Source organism: Amphibalanus amphitrite, unplaced genomic scaffold (assembly GCF_019059575.1).
Source record: "Amphibalanus amphitrite isolate SeventyFive unplaced genomic scaffold, NRLGWU_Aamphi_draft 000258F_arrow, whole genome shotgun sequence".
NCBI classification, from domain to species: domain Eukaryota; kingdom Metazoa; phylum Arthropoda; class Thecostraca; order Balanomorpha; family Balanidae; genus Amphibalanus; species Amphibalanus amphitrite.
In genome coordinates, this window is record NW_024881753.1 from 660,392 (window position 1) to 679,824 (window position 19,433).

Sequence of the window (19,433 nt, forward strand, 5' to 3'; positions counted from 1 at the left end):
TATTAATTTCTTCGCTTTTACTGACATATAAAGACATAACCTTTTGAAAAATTGCACAACAAGCCTGCTACTACACCACACTCCCGTGTGTCACAATGCTAATCAGCGGCGTTCACTCGGCTTGCTCCTAACTTACGACAATTCTCCCGCTAGATGGCAGGCCTGAGCTCAATGTCGCCAAAAACTGCGAAGACACCAATCCATTATTATCTCATTCATGCCTGTACGTTTATCAATGCAGCATTAGCACAAAACGAACAAGTCTGCAAGTTTCCAGTTGAATGTCTGAATAGTTAGCAGACAGTAAGTATGGTAACTGACTAACAATTGCAGCAAGTTTTCTAGCAAAAGCTCAAGCGAAGCCACACCACCAGTTAAACTGGCGTATATCAGCCCACTGGACATCTCAGTGAGGGAGTTGGCGACAAGAGGTTGTCTGTCCGCCGAACAAACCCGGAATCAATTACCATGTACCGCACATCTCTCCGATGAGTCCGGGTCGCGCTACACCCGTTCAGCGGACGCGGATGTGTCCAATTATTCGCTGGCCCGTTGCGACAAAGTTAAACTCGCCACCGGGATCCGATGCGGTCGTCAAACAATCAGCCGGAGAGCGAAAACAACGCATTAGCTGTGGGACCGATCGGCCCGCAGAGGGCGGATGGTACGGGTCGCGCAGACAAACGGTACCACACTGCCGCGCCAGTATCCGGGAGGGGGAGTACCACTGCCCTGCAGTCACGTGTCGCATCATATATCCGACGACCGCCGCTGAATGGACGGGTCGGCGTATCAAATGAACCGAACGAGAGGCTCCTGACAGCCGTGCTGTTCAGTCAGCCACGCTCTTTGCCGAGTTCTATTTGCAATATTGGCTTATCGGCTGAGGGTCGGATCAGATATCTGTACCGGTTACTCAGTCTCCTAGCGACCGCCGACCAGACGGTACAGAACTCGGAAGTCGGAGGCCAAGGTGAAGGCCCCGCGGTCGCTGGGCCGGAGACTCCGTCCGGGCGGTTCGGCCGAGTCCAATCACAGACCAGGCCGCTCGGCCATCAATACGGTCCGGTTGACACGCCCGTCGGCCAATACGGCTGACCGCGTGCTATCTGACGGCCACTGATTGGCGGTCGGCTAACCCGCCGGTCAACAGGGCCGGACAGCGTGTCAACACAGCCGGACAACGGGTCAACAAAGGCCGACGGTCAACAGGCCGGCGCCCCGCATCACGGACAGAGAGTCAACAGGGCGGCCGGCATCGCGGACAGGGTCAACGACGAACGATCGGGGGATCAGACAGCGGGGGTTACCCTGGACACGGACAAATATTGAACATCGAGCAGATAGCTCAGTGAAACGCCGCAAATGGCGCCGCCAATGAGTGAGTTTGAGAGAACAACATTTTATTTACGTCACTGATGATGATGATGATGATGATGATGATGATGAATTGGGGTTTTTGGGCGCCCGGACTACAGTGGTCATCGGCGTATTTATTCTGAGCCGTCGTTTTAACGTCTGTCTCCTCCCCCCTCTCCCGGCACACCGCACCAGAGCCGCTACACGCGGGTGGTCAGAGGACTGGTCAGAGGACCCGCCCGTACCACCACAGAGGAGCCGGTGGCACCCATTGGTATTCGTCCGGCCGGGGTGGACCCATTACGGCCGCCGGCGGGCGGCGGACCGTTCTCACGGCCGGCAGGGTCGGCGGACGGCCGCAGCGACCCGGAGAGTGCACCGGGAGAATACAGGACAGGGGAGAATACACGGACGCGCAATACATGGGCAGAATACCCGACCGGCCTGGACGGGACGCACTAATGGTGGCGGCTCCCATACGCGGCGAGCGCTCCCTGAGGGAGACAACAGTGGAAGAGTGGAGGTCCACTCCCCGGGCCAGCCGGTCCTGGGAGGTACGGTAAGGTAGGACGTCAGATCCTGGGAGAGGTAGGCCGTGTGAGCATTTAGCATCCCTAAAAGGAAAACATTCTCAACTCGGGGATAAAGAACATATAATGGCATAGCCTGAGGCAAACCACTTATCCTTAATCCTTATACAATCAAAGCATTGGTGAACTCGAAAATAAGCCAGGTTTTGCAATGTAGCTGAGGATATTATTCAGACTATTTAAAAAAGAGACAATTAAAAAGTACCAGGTTCTTAGAACGGCACACCTTTGAATCCGGCAGAGCCGCTGCAGCCTAGCGACCTGTCCGGTTCCATCCGCCTGTTGTTGTTGTTGTTCTTCCCTCCGCTTCTAATGAAGTGTAGCCTGTCGGCTCTGGGCGCCTCTGGCGGCCGCCGCCAGGGCCGCCACCACGGCGGTCTCCCGGACCTCCTCCGGTTCCGGGTGGATGGTGTAGCACGTCCTTGATCTCGTCCCCATCAGGGCGGGGCAGCGGAGGAGGACATGGTCCGGCCTGTCCGGCTCCTCCCGGCACAGGGGGCACCAGGACTCTCTGCAGTCATCTCTGTTGCACCCCTGGCATCCGCCTGGGATCGGAGACGGGGAGCGACCGATTCTGTGCAGGTAGGACCGGGCACCAGACCAGTGTCCGGCCCTCAGCTGGTGGACATCCACCGCGCTGGACCGCTCCAAGCCGGTAACTCGGGGCGGTAGGCGGTCGCCCATCACGGACCGGAACCACCCGGCTGGCCAGTTCTTGATAGTAGCCTCTCTGGCGGCTCTGGCTACTGCTCGGCAGATGGTCCTGGAGTCGACGGGGATGTCCTCCTGTGGTAGCTCCGCCGCTTCCTTTGCTATGGCGTCTGCCCGCTCGTTGCCTTCGATCCCGCAGTGGGAAGGCACCCACTGAGCGTGAATCGGGCGGTGACCCTCCCGGGACAGCCGCGAGAACGCCCGCCAGATCCTGACGCCTAGCGGTGACGTCTGCGCGGTAGGCCCCGCCCGGAGGGTAGCCAGGGAGGCCATACTGTCCGTGCAGATCACGATGGGGATGTCACGGTCTCGTGGGTTGTCGAGCAGGTGCTCAAGCCCGGACGCCAGGGCGAGCATCTCTGCTCGGTAGCTGGAGCAGTGTCGTCCGGCCGGTGTCTTCAGGTCTTCCTCCTCTCCGTCCGACCAGATGACTACTGCTCCAGAGCCTCCGTCCTTGACGCCACCCTCCACGGAGCCGTCTGTCCACAACCAGGTTGCTCTCTGTGGTAGAGCGGCAAGATGACGGGTGGCAGCCCGTATCTTCTCTCCTTCTGTCGCACCGGTTCGTAGTGGCCCCACGTCCAGGCAGAAGGTGACGTTTCCTCCGCGCTCCCACGGCGGGATGCGAGGAGGCAGCACCGGCTCGATCGGTGCGGTGACCTCCACCTCAGCCAGCATCTGGCGGCCCAGCGTTCGCCACCCCCGCACAGAAGACAGCCGCGAGGGCGCCGAGGCCTCAGCTGTCCTGCGCAGGGGGTCGGTCGGCGGTAACGCCAGGGCACGACCCAATAGCCGAGCGGCGAGGACTTTCTTCCGCTCCTCCATGGGGGCCAGCCTCGCCTCCGCCATCACCGCGTGTGTCGGCGTGGAGCGGGGGCATCCGGTGACGATCCGCGCGGCCGCCCTCATCTCGCGCTCAATGAGCTCGGCGTGAGATGGCGCGGTTGCGGGCAGCCATGCAGCGGCAGCGTGCTCCAGAGCCCCCCGAACATATCCGTTGGCGACTGTTCTTAGAGCCTGTTCGTCCAGCCCCCAGCTGCGGCCGGCTAGGCGTCTCAGGTGGGCGACGCGGGGGCGGACTCGTCTTCTCAGACGGCGGCAGTGTGCTCCGAACTGGAGTCGGCGGTCGAACTCGATGCCGAGGAGCACCAGTGAGTCGCCCGCCCGCACCGTCTTCCCTGACACCTTGCGTTCCATCCGCCTCGCCCGAGCAGCCGGCGCAGCGCCCTCCCCCATAAACTCCGCGGCTTCTTATTTATGAAAACCCCAACGACGGGCCGCTCTTACCGCCGAACGAGCCCGGCTGAAATACGACACCGCCAGATGACGAAAACTCTTAGCGAAACACAACACCGCCGAAAAAGTCCCCCCGAGACTAAAATTAAAAACAAATAGAACCTGTTTACCGGGAGCACTCTGTGAGAAACTACTCAACTGCGCAATATCCGAGCAGCTCGACGGACATATTACTCTGTCGAGAGGCCCTCGTCCAGCGGCACGCTGTCCGACCAACTCAGTTACACGCCACTCACCCAGCTACACGCTGCTCAGTGCTCGGTCCAGTGAGTCCACTCATCCCGCTCAATTCCACACTACCTACCTCACTCAGCCTGATCGAACTCACTCAACTCATTTCCATCCTCCCTCAGTCCTCAATCAGACTAGCTCAGCTCAGCTTAGTATCGGTTCAGCCATGGTTTCAAATATCAGCTCTGGTTGGCTCGGCTCAGAGTTTAGCTCCCAGCAGCCGCCGTAGTCTCACCTTCGCCCGCCTTATCGACGGCGTAGACCATGGCCGTGGGCGGAAACGTCGAGATGGGCACCCGGATCACCTTGAAGTCCGGCTTGCGCTGCTGCTGCTCCTTCTGGTGGCTGTTCAGGCAGGACTTCACCTTCTGCTGGAGATCGACCGGCAGCTGCGGGAGGCGAGGGCACCGTGTCAGTGCGGCTGGTCGAGCTACCGACTCTAACACGGACACGACAGGAGAGGTTTACCAAAGGATCCATCACCACGCGCTGTGAATCGGAGCACCATCGACATCCCATTACAACAGGGTCAACACGTAACGGCCGTTCCGGCGCCTCTAACCAGCTGCTATATGGGCCGTTACGACACTCTGTGTACACGGCAGCGTCGGCGGATCGATAGGTACTGCACCGGCGTGGGGCCGGGGCTGTGACACTGCAGGCGTCCCCAGTCCGGGCTGGGTTACACAGTAACTGCCGGTACCGGGGGCGGGGCCAGTCCACAGCCATCCACACCGACCACAGCCGGTCACTGACCGTCCACATCCGTCCACAGCCGTCCACACTGTCCACAACGACCACAGCCGTCCACAGCAGCTGTCCACGGCGTCCACACTGTCCACTCACCGTCTCCAATCGCCGAGAGATGAAGGTGGACGGCTTGCACTGGAGCAGCTGGATGGCCAGGTGGAGGTCACTGCGGTACCGCTCCTGGGGAGGGACAGGGGACAGATCAGAGACGGTACAGCCACACTGGAGCAGCTGGATGGCCAGGTGGTATATGCAGCTTTACTTGGCCCTGACACAGGTCACTGCGGTACAGCTCCTAAAGTACAGACGGACAGGTCACATGCGGCACAGACACGCTAAAGAGGCTAGTACACAGCCCAGGATGTTCGTAAAGATGGACGCGCAGGAAGTGAGGGAAAGGGCAGAGAAATAAGGGGAATTGAGAGAAAAGATAGGAAGAGGAAAAGATGATAGTATAGAGAAACGGGAGAGGGAGAGAGGGAGAGACAGACGGAGGGAGGGAAGTGTAAAGCCCCCCCCCCCCCTCCGTCCGTCTGTAAAGGTCTGGCCCTCGGAGACAGGCCAGCGCGGCGCTCCGGTGACCTCACGGTGACGCAAATGGCACCCGGCCAGCCGTCGATACACACGGAGCGCTGACGGGGCCGGACCGGGGAGAACAGCGACAGGCCAGCCCCGACTGTCCCCAGGCACTGACACAATGGACTGACTATGCACGGTTTGATAGGGCAGGGTCGGACTGAGCGGCACCGGTGTGAAATTTTAACGCTCGAAGGACGTGCAGCTGACGTCAACCGTCGCCGGCCACTGACGACAATGGCGGCCGTCAATAATTGATGTTAAACCACGGCGCGTTAGAAACAGCTCAACTGGCGACTGATGCAACGAACAGTACCGGCCGACCGGTTACATTTCATTGGTGGACGGCTAAACAGCTACGAAATTGGAACAGCGCCAGCTAATCAACGCATATCAACCTGCCCCGGGAGAAAATGGAACAATCTGATACCATTAATTCCTAATCTCTCCAATAAAGATAAATTTCGGCTGACGGACGGCATTCATCTCTGGACAGGCACCATTTGAGCCAAAGTAATTAGTTCCCCGTATTCCAGAGCGGGATATCATCTATTTCGCAGCGAACAAAGCCGAGCCCGCAGAGGTCGGGTCGCAGGTGGGCCGGGACAGGCGAGCTCAGGGGATCCGGCGCATAGCAGAACAGGCCGGCACGGGCAGAGGAAACAACGACAGAGGAGCACCTGAGGGATTCAGCAGGGCAATAAAAGGAAAATTAAACCAATAATTGTCGCCCAAAATGTGTGCGTAGTAAGAGAACTACTAAGATACCCGTAAACATATTGCCTGTTGAGCTACTCCCTTAGCTAGGAGACTGCCTGTCAGCTACTGACACAGGGGTAGGGTTCTATGCCTGTTGATATATACTCACACTGAGGTCTCTGTGCCTGTTGAGCTCGGTTCTCGCCGAGACCAGGTGCGTGGTCAGGTTGGCCACGTCCTGGCTCAGCGCCGCCTTGTCCGTCTCGTATTTGTCGACGATGCGCAGCAGCTTGTCCTCCAGATTCTGGTTGACCCGCTGCAGTTTCTTGTGCGCCTCCAGCAGTCTGGGAGCAGACGGGCCAGGCGGCGGTTAAACAGCGCCGCTATGCCTCCCCGGGCGCGGACAAAGCCGCAAAGTTGGCGGCCGTCCGTTCGGAACAAAGCGTCTCTCGGCGCTCGGAGAGGCGGTACGGCCGCCGTCAGAGGAGCTGAGCCGAGCCCGGGCGCTGCTGAACGGCCGTGGGCCGCGGGACCGGCGCCGTTACACCGCCATCACCGGGCGGGGAGCGAGGACAGAGAAAAGGAGTGGGAGGTAGAGCGGGGAGCGAGAGGAGACAGGGCGGGGAGCGAGAGGAGGCAGGGCGGGGAGCGGGGAAAGGCAGAGCGGGGAGCGGAGGAGCCAGAGCGGGAAACATGGCAGGAGGGAGAGCAATCAGCATGGTTGGATAAATGTTGTAATGATTGATGAGTCTCGTCCAAAAAGGAGGATGATACCATTTACCCACGCATTAACTGATCGTGATACCATGTCTTAAGCAGAAACCTATGAATTGCAGGTCAACAGGCGCAATTTCAGGGAACAACCAGTCCATCTAATTAACCTCGCAGCCAGCCACCGGTCGGTAGGTAAACACAGCGGATGAGCCGGAGCGCTGGCCGCCCAGGAACTCGCTAACGATCTGGGCAGTCATTACGGCCATTGCGGACGCCATTCACTGAGATCGTTAGATGAACCGGCGCGTCGATAACCAATATTGTTCATCACAGCAGCGCCGCGCCACCGCTTTGTTACCCTTTCTGGTTTCCCACAAAGCGACAACGAAAAAACAACAACAATGCGCGTGCACATCCAAGTTATGACCTCCCTTGGCGTACTCACCGGTCGTAATTGTCCCGCCACTGTCCCAGCTGGCTGCCCCCCCCCCCTCCCCTGGGGTACTCACCGGTCGTATTTGTCCTGCCACTGTCCCTTCCCTCCCCCGCCCCTGGGGTACTCACCGGTCATATTTGTCCTGCCACTGGCCCAGCTGTCTGTCCCTTCCCTCCCCCTCCCCTGGGGTACTCACCGGTCATATTTGTCCTGCCACTGGCCCCGCTGGCTGTCCCTCCCTCCCCCGGGTACTCACCGGTCGTACTTGTCCTGCCACTGTCCCAGCTGGCTGCCCCCTCCCCCCCCCCCTCCCCTGGCGTACTCACCGGTCGTACTTGTCCTGACACTGTCTCAGTTATCTCTCCCTCCCTCCCTGGGGTACTCACCGGTCGCACTGGTCCTGTCACTGGCACCGCTGTCTGTCCCTTTCCTCCCCCCCCCCCTGGAGTAATCACCGGTCGTAATTGTCCTGCCACTGTCTCAGTTATCTCTCCCTTCCCTCCCCGGGGTACTCACCGGTCGCACTGGTCCTGTCACTGGCACCGCTGTCTGTCCCTTTCCTCCCCCCCCCCCCCCTGGAGTAATCACCGGTCGTAATTGTCCTGCCACTGTCTCAGTTATCTCTCCCTTCCCTCCCCGGGGTACTCACCGGTCATATTTGTCCTGCCACTGTCCCAGCTGACTGTCCCTTCCCTTCCCTTCCCCCCGGGGTACTCACCGGTCATATTTGTCCTGCCACTGTCCCAGCTGGCTGCGCAGCTCCCCGACCTCTCCGTGCGGGTACCGCTCGGCCTCGCGCAGTACGTTCGTCTCCAGCCGCAGGATGTGGAAGTCGCGCTCGATGACGCGCTGCTTCAGAGCCTCGATCTCGCGGTGCAGCTGCAGCTCGTGCCGGTCGCACTGCGAGCACTGGCAGCCGCACTCCTGAACAGAGGAGGGACTAGTCAGAACACCGGCAGCCAGACTCCTAAAGGCACGAGAGACGGGTCAGAAAACTGTCAGCTCAACTCCTGAGGATAGAGGAATAGTCAGAACACCGGCAGCTAAACTCCTATAAGGCGCGAGAGACGGGTCAGAATGCTAGCAACTGCACACTCCTGGGGGGGGGGGGGGTATAACTGGGTAGTGGTTTGAGTATTGTCAGCATCGGCAGAACACTGGCAGAGGCGCTCATGAGACTAGAGGACAGAGCGGAATGGTTGGATAATCGACACAGTGTCATCGGAGGTGAAGACGAGGAGGGAAAGGTCAGATCATAGTATTTCGTTGAAACTCCTGTTGATGTTCAACAATGCGGCCTTCAATAACTCACCGCACAAAACTGAATTGGGTATTTCCCATGTTACAACACAGCCTCCGCTCGTCATAATTCCCCGATGGATGACGGTTCGAGTGCTCCAATAAGCCATTGCTGTATTACTGACGTCATTCCACTAAGCCCGTTCGTCCGCCGGGACCCTCTGCCCATAGGCAGGTGTTGTACCGCGACATGGAGCGGCGCCGGTGGCGATCAGCCGAGTCCCCGGGGGACCGGAGCAGCCGCCACACAGACGTGGGAGCCCGGCCCGGCGGCGTGGCGGCCATGATCGATTACGTGATCAGCCGACAGAGCGGAGACGGCGGCGCAGGGCCACCGGCGGGCGCCGCGGCACGGGACGGGTCCAGCAGGGCCACCGGCGTGCGCCGCAGCACGGGATGGGTCCAGCAGGGGCGCCCACCGGCGGGCGCCGCGGCACGGGACGGGTCCAGCAGGGCCACCGGCGTGCGCCGCAGCACGGGATGGGTCCAACAGGGGCGGCCACCGGCCGGCGCCGCGGCACGGGACGGGTCCAACAGGGCCACCGGCGGGCGCCGCGGCACGGGACGGGTCCAGCAGGGCCACCCGCGGGCGCCGCGGCACGGGACGGGTCCAGCAGGGGCGCCCACCGGCGGGCGCCGCGGCACGGGACGGGTCCAGCAGGGGCGGCCACCGGCGCCGCGGCACGGGACGGGACCAACAGCCCATCGGCGGGCGCCGCGGCACGGGACGGGCCCAACAGGCCCACCGGCGGGCGCCGCGGCACGGGACGGGTCCAACAGGGCCACCGGCGGGCGGGCGCCGCGGCACGGGACGGGCCCAACAGGGGCGGCCACCGGCGGGCGCCGCGGCACGGGACGGGTCCAGCAGGGCCACCGGCGGGCGGGCGCCGCGGCACGGGACGGGCCCAACAGGGCCACCGGCGGGCGCCGCGGCACGGGACGGGCCCAACAGGGGCGGCCACCGGCGGGCGCCGCGGCACGGGACGGGTCCAACAGGGCCACCGGCGGGCGCCGCGGCACGGGACGGGTCCAGCAGGGCCACCCGCGGGCGCCGCGGCACGGGACGGGCCCAACAGGGGCGGGCGCCGCGGCATCCAACAGGGCCACCGGCGGGCGCCGCGGCACGGGACAGGCCCAACAGGGCCACCGGCGGGCGCCGCGGCACGGCACGGGTCCAGCAGGGGCGCCCACCGGCGGGCGCCGCGGCACGGGACGGGTCCAGCAGGGGCGGCCACCGGCGCCGCGGCACGGGACGGGACCAACAGCCCATCGGCGGGCGCCGCGGCACGGGACGGGCCCAACAGGCCCACCGGCGGGCGCCGCGGCACGGGACGGGTCCAACAGGGCCACCGGCGGGCGCCGCGGCACGGGACGGGTCCAGCAGGGGCGGCCACCGGCGGGCGCCGCGGCACGGGACGGGTCCAACAGGGCCACCGGCGGGCGCCGCGGCACGGGACGGGTCCAGCAGGGGCGGCCACCGGCGGGCGCCGCGGCACGGGACGGGCCCAACAGGGCCACCGGCGGGCGCCGCGGCACGGGACGGGCCCAACAGGGGCGGCCACCGGCGGGCGCCGCGGCACGGGACGGGTCCAACAGGGCCACCGGCGGGCGGGCGCCGCGGCATAACACTGACACGACAGTGGCTCAGGCGGGGCACTAAGGCGCGAGACCCAGTGCTACCGCGACAGGAGACCCGCCCGGACCTGACCTGGCCAATGTCCGTCCAAAGTCAGCGCGTCCGCGGACATCACGTCCACAGCCGAACGTGTGGAACACTGGAAACGAACGCGGCACGCGCAACACGTGTGCGTAGGCTGTCTGGGATGGGCAGAGAAGGACAATGCCAATATTCCTACAAAGGCTTATGGAGAGGCGAGAGTATACGCTAACTCAATGACTGCACTGTTATCACTTCATAAACTTGAATGGCGAAATCAACATGTGGGGAAATGGTTTATAGGACAGCTTGTCCAAAGTCAGCCGTAACATGTTGAACCAACAGAACAAGCTCTATTTCTCAGCTCAGCCATCAGACCATCAGCGAGCAGCAATTTCATTATCCATGCAGCGCTGGCCGGAGTGCCGCTCCATTGACGAACCCAGGAAACATGCAAATTGACTGTCGCTGGCCTCAGTGGGCGCAGAATCGGCCGGCCGTAGCGGTTTAAACGATCGTTAGGCCTAGTTAATAGCGGCATCGAACAGCTGTATTTCAGCTCCGGTCTTTGTCAAACAGCTGTAGTTCAGCTCCGGTCTTTGTCAAACAGCTGTATTTCAGCTCCGGTCATTGTCAGACAGCTCGCCGGCAGCTCAGCTACTGTGTGGCGAGGGCAAACAGCGCCTCAGAAGTTAGAACAGGAAAATGGCCTCTGCGAGCAGCGTCGGGTCAACGCTCTGAAATCCCAGACATTGCGTCACATATAGGGTAGAGTGGGGCAAAGCGCCCAGGGCGGGTCAAACGCCCACCCCTCTTTTTTATGAAGTGCTCGACTTTTCGAAGAATTCTCGATAGCCATTTTGAAGAACGAGCAGGAATCTACTTTTGCCCCCTTTTTCGGTTCTACAAGTGGGTTGTTCTGGACGTAAGATAAAGATTAGTTTATTTCAGACAATTTTTAGAAATTACATGTTTTCATACTACTAAAACTTTGTCTGATAGAGATTAAAGTAGGCAATGAAATTTAGCTACGCAGAACCTGCGGATTTAGGCTATGTTTTGAGCATTTACTGGTTTGCAACACAATCGTCACACGCTTAATTTTGGTGGACTTCGTTTTGAATGTGCTTTTGGGGGTAATACGCCCACTTTGGTGTGGGGAAGAACGCCCATCATGGGCGTTTTACCCCTAATGGGTGTTATACAGTACGGGTATTTGCGAACATTTTCGGCTGAAAGTGAGTGTCGGGATACGTTTCTAATGCTCAGGATTCTTATGAATTATGTAATCTGAGGCCTCTTGCACCAAAATCCTCTTGCACCAATGCTTGGATTATTTTGCATCGTATACCCAGTCCAAGTCTCAAATGTAACAATTTGCATGCAAAATTTTGCAAGCACATGTAGGATTATGTATTGGGCTATTGCAAACAAATTTACCACCGTTAGATTAGCTTATTCTGAAACCGGTTTTACGATTTTACCTAGCTAGGTAGTTTGGTGCAAGAGGCCTCTGGTTAGTATCGCCTGGAACAATTTATTCGCACGAACTAATCTCCGCTCTCCAAGGCGGTGACAGCCCGTTGACTGAATGAGGAGTGGGGTGGTAACAACAGTGTTCAAGATGTGTTTAGTGGTGTAATCTATCGATTTAAAGTCAAACGAAATGAGAATGGATAAATACTGCATTCTTTTGTCAGAGTACCGAGCGTGTAATGAAACGTTCAGGACTGGGCGTTATGCCCCACTCATATGGGCGTTATGCCCCATGGGTGGGGCAAAACGCCCGATTTGTAGTCCTCTCAATTCGGATGGCATGTCTCAAAAACCATGCATGCCACTTGTTTCTGATGTGTTATTCGAAGAAAGCCAAGGTAATGAGCTACCAGATCAGCTACCTAGTTGTCTTTTAAATTTGTAAGATAAAGAGATACTGGGGCTGGAAAGTTAGGGTGGGCGCTTTGCCCCACCCTACCCTAACCGGACACGAAGAGAGCCCGCCTGAGGAAGCAATCGAACAGGCGCGGAGTCGTCGAGACGGCAGCCTTTGGGGATAAAACGGCACGGAGTAAACCGGAGTTTACAGCTCCGGACACTTCCGTCCACACAACTCCACTACCAGGGGAAATAAGGAAGTGAAACTCCAACCCCGGTCTGTCCGCGTCCTGACCACTTGACCAGTCACCGGCCAAAGCATCGTACCGGCCAGCGCAGCACGGCTCGGCCGAGGTAAAACAGGCGCACCAAACACGATCTGAGAGGCTCCCGTTACCAGCCCCGGGAGCACCGAGAGGAAAACAAGAACATTCGGCAGCCACGTACCCACGTAAAAAGACACAAAGGAGGCGCAGCGCTGGCATAACAGAGCTTGCCGCGTGAAGCAGAGTCGGCATTCGAAGCAAAACTTAGGCTGCTCTCAACATACTCTCCTCTTTCTCCCTCCCTCTCTCCCTCTATTCTCATCTTCCGCAGCAGCACGCTCAGGCCACCCTCTGAGACGGAATCCATTTCCGCTGTCTATCGGCTTGGGCTCGCGTCTGCCGAGTGTAGCTACGCCGGCCAACACGGGCCTTGGAACACGGCTGCGGACCGTTCTCATCAGCACGGGATTTAGAGCGGGGCGAACCAGTCTCAGGAAGATCTCAGCCGAACGTATTGGATGTCGGTGATTCTGGTCAGGATAGAAATACCTTGCAACCAGCTCCAAACCATGCGGAATGTCTTTGAAACACAGAATGGAACTTTGAAACACGCCTTTGATTACAACAGAAGATACAAAATAAACCCCCCAAAAAAGAAAATTAAAAAGAGCATTACGAAGCTTGGTTAAAACTATCAAAAGTCATCATGCAAAAAAAAACACACGCAAGGCTGTGAAAGGTTGATAGAAAAACAGCCACGCAGTCACGAACAGCGATACACAAAGCTAGGCCACGGTTTATCACTAATAAGTAACAAGGATGGCTAATCTGGCTAATCTAACCAGCGCGGCTGGCCGCGGGGTCAGTCGTGGAGCCGATAACTGACGTGACGCGTCATGTGTCAGAGTTCAGCCGTCCCGCCAGCGGGCAGTTTCGACAATACCAGCGTACCCTCAGCGGACCGACTCGGCAGTTGCACCACCCCAGTCTCCCGAGTATAGGCAGGCCCATCTTTCCCTGTGAGCAGTCTGGACAGTTATAATACACCTCCCCAGCGGGCTGTACTGTCATTTCAGTCAGTATGACGCCCCCTGCGGACCGATTCGCCACTGGCCAGTGGCCAGGCCGGTCAGCAGGGTCGGGCAGAAGACAGCGGGACCGTCACGCCTGTTATCGGGCGGCGATTAAAACAGCCCCAGATGAGCCCGTCACCTCTTCACAATACGACAGAGGAGCTCACAATAAATATATAAGCGTCTTTCATAAGCGCTTTTGTATTTGTGTCTTTTATAAACGCCAAGGCTGGCGTTAGATTCAGAAATAGGGGAGCGTCAACATCCCACAAGGAACGGCGGTATCGGTGCCCAGGAGATGTCGCACCCCGTTCTTACCGATGAGCAGGTGGTGCAGTCGGCCATCCCGTCTGTGTCGAACCGTCAGTGCACGCACTCCGGCACTCGGCACCAACGCACTCCGCTGTTCCAGACCGCAAGGCCCGACACTCTGCCACACCAGCTCTCACAGCCCGACACTCCACTAGCGCCCCGCGGCACTCAGCGTACCAGCCACCCGCGGCACTCCGCCAGAGTTCCGCGGCACTCCACGGTACACACCCGGCTGGGAGTGACGGCCGCTAGGGCCGCACGCGCAGATCTGACAGCCGCCGCCGACCTTTAGCACGGCGGATCGCCCCGTCAGACGGGCCGCGCCGCGCGGCGGCCGCCGGCCGGCCAAGGACGGGTCCACCGGCCCGGACCCCGGGCAGACGAGGGATCAGGATGAGCACCGGCCAGAGGATGGGATTTAGGATATCTAGGTCACCGGGACCGCAGAGGTCACTGGTGCTCAGAGGGGAGCCATTGCCATTAGTAATTTCTATTACCGTCACAATTGGCGCACCACCCCGCCATGCGTTGGCTGTCTCCAAAGGGACCTCCGGCCCCGACTTGACGCAAGCGTTCGTCACAGCCAAGGAGTCCACCGATAGTGAGTATTTCCCCTGTGTGCGGCCGTATTCACCGGCAGGGGTAATGGGGTGCACTCTGTCTCACCATCCGCCAGCCCATCAGAATCTCCTGAGCGGGGTAGTGGGGCAGACCGGGGTAATGCCTTCCCCTCCCATCCCTGTGACGTCAGCCCCGTGCAGCCCCGGTCCCCGGTCGGCCCCGGTACCGATATGGCGTCCGTCACGCCACCGTCTGGGGCTACTCAGCGCCGATTGCCGCTCAATGATTGCCGCTCAATCAGCTCGTTAGTACCGGCCGGGCAGCCGGACCGGGCCGGCGGCGCCACACCGGCTGACCGGAGCTGCCCGGGTAGCTGGGGCCAAGAGCCCGGCCGGCGGCGCCACACCGGCTGACCGGGCTTCTGCGGACCGAGAGTCGGGCCGGCGGCGCCACACTGGCTGCCAGGGCTACTGCGGACCGAGCTGCCGGACCCTGCGGCGCCACAATGGCTGCCCGGACCGAGTCGAACCGATGACTAGCCCGGCGGCGCCACACCGGCTGACCGGGCTTCTGCGGACCGAGAGTCGGGCCGGCGCCACACTGGCTGCCCTGAGCTGCCCGAGCCACTGCGGAACGAGGGCCGAGCCGGCGGCGCCACAATGGCTGCCCGGACCGAGTCGAACCGATGACTAGCCCGGCGGCGCCACACTGGCTGCCCTGGCTGCTGCGGACTGACGGCCGAGCTGCCCGGACCTACCCGGACTGAAACGGACCGACCGCGCCAAGGAGCCGGTCCATTGATCACCGAACACGGCTGAAACGTGCATAGCTTTGTCAAGCGCCTCCATTCAGGACCCACAATGGCGCTCCAAATGACGCACATCAGTCGTACACAGGTGAAAACGGCTTCTGGAAGGGCGCTAACCGTCCGCCCGGCCGGCGGCGGCGGTCTCCGACAGTCACCAGCTCGCGTGCTGGGTGCCAATGGCTCGGCGGCGGGCGCCTTACAGTCAGACAGACGGGATCGGGTGTTACAAAAAGCAGACGGGATCGTAGGCTATACAGAGCACGGGTGAGCCATAGTCGTACTACTGGGTGAATCGGAGTTGACCGGAAAAACCTGGTTAGTGAGATGGTATTCACAACTATACAATGGTCGGCGCCTCCAACCTGTCGGAATCCATGAACACCTCTCAAAGTTCCACAAAAGTCAACTGGCCACCCAATCGGATTGTTCGGTAAGTGCACATAAATCGTAACGTTGTCGGCCCGGCCGGCACCGCTGCAGTATTTACGCCGCCGACCTGAGCCGTCGTCCGGCCGCCGGCAGTCGCTAACGATTCCCGACTAACTGCAAACAGCGGCGGGCATATTGGAGCAGGCCGGGGAGCCGGCGCCGCCGACTGCAGGGGGACCGAGAGACGGCTGAACCGAGTACAGCGGACCCGAGCAATGAGCCGAGTAGATAGCCGTGAGTACGACTGGGCCCTGTAGTCCCACCGACCGGCTGGGCGGACGCTGGGTAAATGATGCCGGACCCAGTCCCTCAGCGCCGTACAGAGTTAATGTAGGACCGAGCTTAGCACTGCTATTCACTACATGCTCTTAACTCCAAGGCGGCACCCAGGTTAGTTCCCTTCGATATTCCTTCGGCTACGTCGTAATCAAAGCAGATAAATTTATAAAGGTAAAACTTCTAGATAATAATTATACAATATTAAAGCATTCTTCGTGTGGAGACATCGCCCCTTTAACCCTATTCCTGGCGGGGGGGGGGGCCTCAGGAGCCCCCCCTTGAGGTTTTTTGGTTATTTCTTCCAAACGCGTTGAGCTAGGAAGCTCAAATTTTCTGACTTTTCCTAAAAGGCTTCTACGCAACATGTCTGAAAATTTTGAGTTGATCTGACCTCAGGTCAGGGCACCAGAGGCGGTTTGGTGACCCTACCTCAGAAAAGTTTGCAATCACGCCAGAGCTAGAGTTTTTGACCGATCAATTTCTTCTCTTCAGGCTTTAGTTAGGGTACCAGTATGTGCAATTTGTATATCTCGGAATTTTGATATCGGTGACCTAAGGTCAGGTCAGTTTCGCGACCTCCCCATTGTAAGTCAATGGGGGAAAAATCAACTCCCTGTTTTTACCACTAAAACGGGTCAGAATGGCCCCATATACCATACATGACTTCATATACGATCAACCTTCACTACCTTGAGGTCTGTTTTGCTGTTGGGCAGCTGTGAGGTCATGTGACGTCATCAAAGGTCACCAAAGGTTTTTGGCCAATAACTCCGTACAGGAACAAGATACAGACGCGTGGATGGTCTCATTGTGTTCAGCTCGTCAAGACGCACCGAATGATATACATGATGACCTCGAGGTCACGTGACCTGAGGTCAACCTTTGACCTTGACCTTTCGAGGTCAACATATATAGCATTCGATGCGGATTGACGAGAGGATCACGATGATGCCCTTAGTTTGTTCCTATCTTGACTAATTCGAAAGTTATTCGAGAAAAACTCTCTCCATATCTAGCGCCGCCATTTTGACTTTTTCGACCCCTGTGACGTCATCTTTGACCTGACCTGAAAATGACCTTAGTAAAAATTGTAGACCTTGACCGTGCGTATCCGATGCCGTTTACCGTTTGTCGCTGCGATGTGTAGTTTTGAGATCTGAAGGGGGGGCCGAATCGCCCCCCCCCCCCCGCCAGTTTCTTGTCCCGGCGGAGCCCGCCAGGAATAGGGTTAATAAGCAATTGCGAATGCATAATTTATAACAGAATATCTTATGCAGGCAGCAGCCTTCACACGAAAAAAACCACCATCAATAAAACGCACCGCACCTTGGCGAGGAAGCACTCTGTCAGTCTTATTCCATGTATGCTCTACGGTCATATCTACAAATAAACAGAGAAATAGCACTCTGCCACTTCTAGAATTGAAAAATCTCCTTTACCCGCCGCCATTCTCACCATGACGTGAGAGCAAACGTGTCTCAAAAACCGTCCGGCACGCGTTGAACAGTCAGCCAAACACCCAGCCGGGCTGTAAAGCGGTCCATTCAGGTTCCACGGGAGGCTGAATCGACCCGGCCCGCCCCGGCCGGGTGGTCGGTCCGTCAGCCGTGACGTCACGGTCCGGGTCGGGCCGTCCGTCCCTCCTCCGGGCCGGTTATGAGCCATCCATCAGCGAACGGGGCCGCCCGTCCCCGCAGAATGGGCCCGTCCGACCGAGAAAACCGAGCGGCACGGCAAAACACGTCACTGAATGGTAAAACACGCCATCGCAGGCCATGGTACGGCACGGTGATTCACACGAGCTGGTACTGGCCCCACAAAGACTCCGCAGAAAATAGATGCGGAAATCCCGTATTCTGACCGTCAAAACTCCAGGGAAGCTAGCGCGATCGCTCCCACCTCAGCCGATGCGGCCGGCAGATCCAGTGCGTCATGCGGCACAGTCTACCTTCAGGCGTCCACCACTAGCGCCATCTCTGGAGGCAAGGAGTAACTGCTGCGGCACAGTCTATCTGCAGGCGTCCACCACTAGCGCCATCTCTGAACGCCAGAAGTAACTGCAGGGGGTCGTGCGGCACAGTCTACCTTCAGGCGTCCACCACTAGCGCCATCTCTGGAGGCCAGCAGTAACCACTGCGGGGCGGCCCGGGTTTGCCGGTCGGTGGGCGGCTGATCAGCTCAGCATTGGTCAGCGTTCGCTCATCAAAATCGGATGCCAATGCTCACCGTCCCAGAGTTCGCACATTTATGATCCAAAAACCATCACTATCACGAAAAATGGCTGATGTTCATTGGTAAACCTTTCTCGTCGGTCTCCACCAGTGGGGTCACTATGGCACACAGGGCGCCCCAACGGACCATAGTTCATCTGCCCATCATCCCGGCGAACGGACGGTGCTGCCACTGATCCCGCGGTGACCGCCACACATCAGGCCGGAACCCCGACACCATGACAGTCCTCAGACGCTGACGACAATGTAAAAGGCAGACTTGTGATCAGCTCAGTTGAGCCGGCTCAAAAATCAGCTCAGCTCATGAGCCGGCTCAACATTTTGCCAAATTGTTGAGCTGTGAGCTGAGCCGGCTCAGTAATGCATTGAGCTGAGCTGCTGTCTGAGCTGAGCTGAATGAGCTTGAGCTGAGCTGAGCTGAATGAGCTTGAGCTGAGCTGAGCTGAGCTGAGCTGAGCGAGCTGAGCTGAGCTGAGCTGAGCTGAGCTGAGCTGATTGAGCTGAGCTGAGCTGAGCTGAGCTGAGCTGAGCTGATTGAGCTGAGCTGAGCTGATTGAGCTGAGCTGAGCTGAGCTGAGCTGAGCTGATTGAGCTGAGCTGATTTAGCTGAGCTGAGCTGATCCAGTTCTAATTCTTTTCAGTTCATGCTTGGAAATTAACTCAGGATTTGATGCTTCAGCTATGAGCTAGCTATGGAGTGAGCAATTACACTGCCTTCGTGATCGCACTTAAAAATATCAAAACTCTAAAGAAATCAATATTAATCACTAATCAAGCTTAATTTATTTCATCCATATTGCATGGAAATTGGAAGACCAGGGTCTTGGCCAATTTACAGGCTAATACAGCCAGTCTCAAGTTTCAAGCCTGACTGCAAGATGAATACCTACTGTCAGGCTTTGATGCTTCGCCTTGACACTCTGCTCCGCAATGTACAATTCAGCATTCTTCACTTTGTTATTTAAGCAGTCATTTAAATTAATTTTATCGATAAGGGTTCTTACCTCTGCATAAAATATTTACAATTAGGAATTAGCAAATAATGTTCCTCTTCGTTGGTTGAATGTGGGCTAAGCGACCATATCCTATTGAAAGTGGGGTGGGGCAGAGGCGCTAACTGGAACTCTCACCTTCTGATGTCCATAATATGGGAAAAGCTCCCTTATTCACACGCCGACTATGAATTCTAATTGTGTTGACATTGCCTTGGTTGAGATCAGGGTGGTGTTTGGTTTCACTCAAGGTTTCACTGATAACAGCACGCTGCTATCACACGTGCCA

At 58.3% G+C, this 19,433-nt stretch overlaps 1 protein-coding gene across 3 annotated transcripts in view; it reads right to left on the reverse strand.

Moving 5' to 3' along the window:
* The window catches only part of LOC122386631 (tight junction-associated protein 1-like), a 30,834-nt gene that overhangs the window by 3,975 nt on the left and 7,426 nt on the right, over nucleotides 1–19,433 (reverse strand). For 2 of the 3 annotated variants that reach the window (XM_043375998.1, XM_043375997.1), the window contains 4 exons: nucleotides 8,081–8,286; nucleotides 6,382–6,556; nucleotides 5,034–5,117; nucleotides 4,423–4,576 (listed from right to left, as the gene is read on the reverse strand). In XM_043375998.1, coding sequence (XP_043231933.1) covers nucleotides 4,423–4,576; nucleotides 5,034–5,117; nucleotides 6,382–6,556; nucleotides 8,081–8,286 — 619 coding nt within the window. Of the gene's footprint in view, nucleotides 1–4,422; nucleotides 4,577–5,033; nucleotides 5,118–6,381; nucleotides 6,557–8,080; nucleotides 8,287–13,850; nucleotides 14,085–19,433 lie in introns of those variants that run through there. The other variant, XM_043375996.1, reaches the window with a different exon arrangement.